General features: G+C 44.1%; 1 protein-coding gene across 1 annotated transcript; it reads right to left on the bottom strand.

The window, feature by feature from the left end:
• Positions 1 to 1,095: 1,095 nt before the first annotated feature.
• Positions 1,096 to 3,704, bottom strand: LOC130393390 (uncharacterized). The gene is made up of 2 exons (XM_056604066.1): positions 1,491 to 3,704; positions 1,096 to 1,344 (listed from the first exon to the last, which is right to left on the bottom strand). Exons 1-2 carry the CDS (start codon positions 3,647 to 3,649, stop codon positions 1,266 to 1,268), a joined length of 2,238 nt encoding a protein of 745 aa, XP_056460041.1. The 5' UTR covers positions 3,650 to 3,704; the 3' UTR covers positions 1,096 to 1,265.
• Between the last annotated feature and the right edge of the window lie 1,017 nt (positions 3,705 to 4,721).

The following is a 4,721-nucleotide window of genomic DNA, read 5'->3' as shown; positions in this document are numbered from 1 at the left end:
CCTTTTGACCCCGACTTCAAAAACATGGCCACAGGCCAGCTGTGTCTACACACCTTTAGCCACAAATGTACACCTCCATCCCACAAAAAATGGGGACTAGAAACTAACCTCTGTCTTATGTACATTTACTGTACTGTTGGAGGTCACGCCCCTTTGCCGACCTTTTCGAGATAGCTAGGGATGCTAAAATGTTTACACACATTTCCCGGGGCCCCGTGAACGACATATCCGAGATTTGGAGTTCTAGCCCTTAGAGAAAAAAAGGTTTTCCCAAATGGAGTGTCATTTGGACAAAGCCCCTCAGAAGTGTAGCCTGCAAGACCTAATGGTTCAGAATGTGGTGGAAAAACTGTTTTTGGGATAGGAAGGTCCTACCGCCCTGAAATTTTAATACATTATTCTAGGGCCTAACTGGGACCTCCGCACCGAAACTTGGCCCGGTCGGACCCCGAGGGCAGGCCCCCCCTCTCTATTATTTATTTATTATAAAAATATATATAATACATACAATACAAGTAAACACATAATTTATGTATTTTCAACACTGGACTGGGCCTGTGAGTCAGAGTTCAGCAGTGGAGAATACTTTGGTGCATCTCTGCCTTCAGCTCAGCCTTAAGTGATGGCCCATCGGAGGGGCCCTCCCCCCCTGCACCCAACTGGTGCTGCCTGACACAACAGCAGCCACTTGCCCTTCCCCCACCCCAACTACTATGAATCCTACATTCAATGGAAGCAATTGCACATCAATTGGACATTCTTATGGATTGAGTTGTACCGGATCTACTACACACATTGCCCTATAGGAAAGCATAAAGAATCATAATTTTTTTTAATAAATGCTAAATAAAATTAAAACACACTAAGTTCGAACAATTAATTATAAATACTGAGGAAACAAAAATCTGGAGACGGAACCAAACACAGGGCCTTTATCAATTTACCTCTATAGTAGTTGGTGAACAATCAAATAGTGATTAGTGGCCATGTGACCCAAAAGCTATTGAATTGCAAAACGTTGAAAAAAACCAAATAAAATAGCTGAATCAATCCAATAGAAGTATTAACATATCTTCCCGTTGGGGTAAAGGGTCAAACGAGGTGTCTTGAATATGTTTAAGTCAGTGGTGTAGTCTATTTTATTGTAGTGGGTATACTGTGATGATTCCCTCCCAGCCTCGTACAAACCCGTCCCACCGGTACGTGTACGCAGGGGCGGACTGGGGGAAAAAAGTGGCCCGGGAGTTTCTGTCAGACCGGCCCACTCAATACACGGCGCGCGGCCCACTAAGTAGCCGCGTTGCCCACTCAATGGATCGCGCGTATCGAACAGTCAGTGGCCTTCTGGGAAAAATACCCATACACTTAACATTATTTTGGATGATTTCAAAGAAATTACATCATATATGTATGTTTGTTTTTTAATAACATTTGGATCCACCAATTTGCCTGGATGGACACATGGAATAAAATGAAAATGATGAAACTACATGAGTAGTTTTTGCAGCAGCTCACTCTTTTCTGCAACACCGTCAATGATTTTCTCACTGTCCAGCATCTGCAAAACATCTGTTTGAGTAGCCATCAACATAAAAGCCTCCAGGTGCTGTTGAGAGAGTGAGCTCCTGAGCCTGTTTTTTATGTATTTCAGGGTTGAAAAGCTTCGCTCACATGCTACCTGTGTGACAGAGAGGGTAAGCAGGAACCTGTATGCAAGGCCTATGATGTGGTATGCATCTGTCAGGAGGTTGTACTGCTTCAGAACTCGGTAGCAACAGATTGGACAGTCCTTGCAAGATGAGCACTTTTTGTACACTATCTCTGCCTCATCTTCAGCATCCTCTGGCCCGGGTTCTGTTGTCTTTGTTGTGTATTCATCAAATACTGATGACTTCAGCCTATCCCATTGTCGTGCCAGACTTTTGAGTTCGCTCTGTAACTCTGCCTCTGTTGCTCTGTCATCAAATGGCAGCAAACATTTGCTTAGCTCTTGAAGTGCTGCCTCTGGGAAACTTTCGCCGTAGGATATAACCTGGCTGAAGTTTTTTGGGTCCAGAAGTGCCAGATCAGCATACAAAGTGCCATTCTTGAGGAAACGTTGGTGCATGCTTCCTGCGACTGTGTCCATTATTCGATTGTGAACCTCAATCTTGTATGATGCTTCGGCATCTGTCACAGCCTCATCTCGGGACCTCTCTCCAGGCATCGATTTTTTCCTTCTTCCCCGTTTCTGTGGCAGAGTGGTCTCCACCTCCAGCTCAGTCTCCTCACTCTCCTCCCCAATTTTATAGTTGGCCCACTGGATGAATTTGTCGGCTGCTGTCTTGATGCTCTGAAAATCTCTGGTCATTTCTTTCAGCTCTGCTTCTGCAGTCGCAACCATCCGATGAGCTGTCAGGATGTCCATTCCACTGGTTTGAAGATATTTTGAAACTGGTGAAGTGACCTGGAAAATTCGCAGGAAGATCTGAGCTGTTAGTATAGTTTCATACTTTAGAAGCTGGCCGATGTATCCCTGGGCATTTACTCTCGCCGTGGCATTGATGGTCTCTCCATCTTGAATGGCTGAGAGGGTGTGAAGGACATCAAAATACAGGGCCCCGTCTGGCTTTCCAAAAGAGCCAAACACCTTCGTCAGAGCAGCATCTTTGGACCACCAGCGCGTTTCTCCTATAGAGGTGAGACGTCTGCGTCTTGGGTCTTTGCTCTCCTTTTCCCAGATGTTCATCCTCTGGTAGGACTCTCTGAAGAAGACAGCGATGTGGTTCATAAGAGAAAAAAGAGAGCCACTTGCCAGCACACACTGTGTTGTGTCTGTCAGCACAAGATTTAATATGTGTGAATAGCACCACACATGGATTTGTGTTGGGCACTTTTCAGAGAGCAATGCAGAGAAGCCTTTATATTGGCCTTGCATATTGGAGGCCCCATCGGTGGAATTCCCAATACACTGCTTCACATCCAGATCCATGGCCACCAGCACGCCATTCACAAGTTGGGCAAAGTACTGCCCAGTGGAAGCCTCACATCTGGTCACAGCAACTAGTCGCTCATGAACAGTGTCTGTCACATACCGTATGACAACAGAGCACTGATCATGGGCTGTGATGTCCTGTGTGGTGTCGATCTGGACCGAGTACATTCCAGATTTCCGGACTTCAGCAGCGATGGCACTTTTCATGAGGCGTTGAATGGTGGTGATGATGTAGTCGATGGTCGTTTTGGATAGGAGAGTGACAAGGGCACCTCTACCTTTTGTTGAACCAGACTGGTGAATCTGCTTGCTCTTTTCGATGCAGAGAGTGAGGTGTTCCTTGAGACAAACATCATATTTTCCCAGTAAAACTGTTATTTCCAAAAAGTTACCATGGTCAATAGTGTCGTCATCCAGTGTGTATGCTGCCTCTTTCTGCCTGCCTCTGTAGCTCAAACCTCTTTTGCCGATGAGCTTTATTACATCTATAATGCGCTCCAACACTTGTCGCCTTCTGCGGACTTGCTCTCTGTGAAGTGACATCTGAGGTCCCATGAGAAGGTCCTGGATCGTGCTTCTTGAAGATCTGAGAAAATATGCCTCAGCGCAACCTCTGTGTAGTTGGCTCTTCTCATGCTCTTCAACTCTCTGGTGTATGTGTGTGAGGTTGGACATGCCAGTGATGAACGTGCTGCTTTCTGTGTGATTAGCAAAGGCGAGACAAAGGGAACAGAAGAGGGCTTCTTTTCTTGACTGTATGAAAGCCATTTTCTGTTTGTGCCGTCTTTACAAAAAAAAGCTCTCTGCACTACAGCCTTGTCTGCCTTCTGCTGTGGGTGAAAACGGAAGAAGTGGTCAAATGTGTCTGACTTCGGCCTGGTGAAATAATCAAAATCTTTGCCTTCACTTTCTGTGTCTTCTTGCCCTTGATCATCCCTGTCATCTTGGCCTCGACTTTCTCTATCATCATGGCTGCTATCCCTGTCCTCTTGGCCTTGACTTTCTCTGTCATCCTGGCTGCTATCCCTATCCTCTTGGCCTTGACTTTCTCTGTCATCCTGGCTGCTATCCCTATCCTCTTGGCCTTGACTTTCTCTGTCATCCTGGCTGATATCCCTATCACTGTCATCTTCAGCCTACGTGAGTGGTAAATAGGGTTTATCATGTTAGTATGTTAAACCATTGACACAACACTATCAGCAAACTACACTTAATAAACATTACATTTAAGTGTACTAAGAATACTTTTTTATAATTAACTTTCCACTATTGGTTAGTACACTCAATGTGTATTAGATAAATATACTTGAAATGAGTCAAACTATTAAAATATTTAAACACAATTAATCGCAATTTTTGAATGTCCCTATTATTGTAATGCTCTTATCAACATGGAAAAGTGGATTGGCTTGCTTTATGCAAATGTTTTATTTTATTGAAAAACAACATTGCCAAACAGGGCGCTACAAAATATAATTATAAAGTGCACATTTCACAAAGACTCAGCCTATAGTGCAGTCAAACCATGGCTTAATAATTCATTTTTTCAAGTTTGCTGTGAACATCGCCAGGCCTCTTATTTAAGAAACAATGAACCTTAACAGTTAGGTTACCAATAGAAAGTAGACAAGCCTGTTGACCAAAAGGAACGTTAATCTCGCGAGAAAAACATTGACGTCGTTAAAATGGGTTTGCAGCGTCGTTAATAACTCGTTAATCTGACTTTATCTTAATACATCTGCTCAAT

Source organism: Gadus chalcogrammus, chromosome 12, assembly GCF_026213295.1.
Source record: "Gadus chalcogrammus isolate NIFS_2021 chromosome 12, NIFS_Gcha_1.0, whole genome shotgun sequence".
NCBI classification, from domain to species: Eukaryota; Metazoa; Chordata; class Actinopteri; order Gadiformes; family Gadidae; genus Gadus; species Gadus chalcogrammus.
The sequence above is the reverse complement of the archived record's forward strand: the minus strand, read 5'-3'. Positions and strand labels throughout refer to the sequence as shown.

Excerpts from the sequence above, each read along its gene's own strand:
- LOC130393390 (XM_056604066.1), bottom strand. The coding sequence starts at position 3,649 with ATGTCCAACCTCACACACATACACCAGAGAGTTGAAGAGCATGAGAAG. Across the intron at positions 1,345-1,490 it reads CTGCTGCAAAAACTACTCAT|AAGGCCACTGACTGTTCGAT; the intron begins GTAGTTTCATCA and ends TATTTTTCCCAG.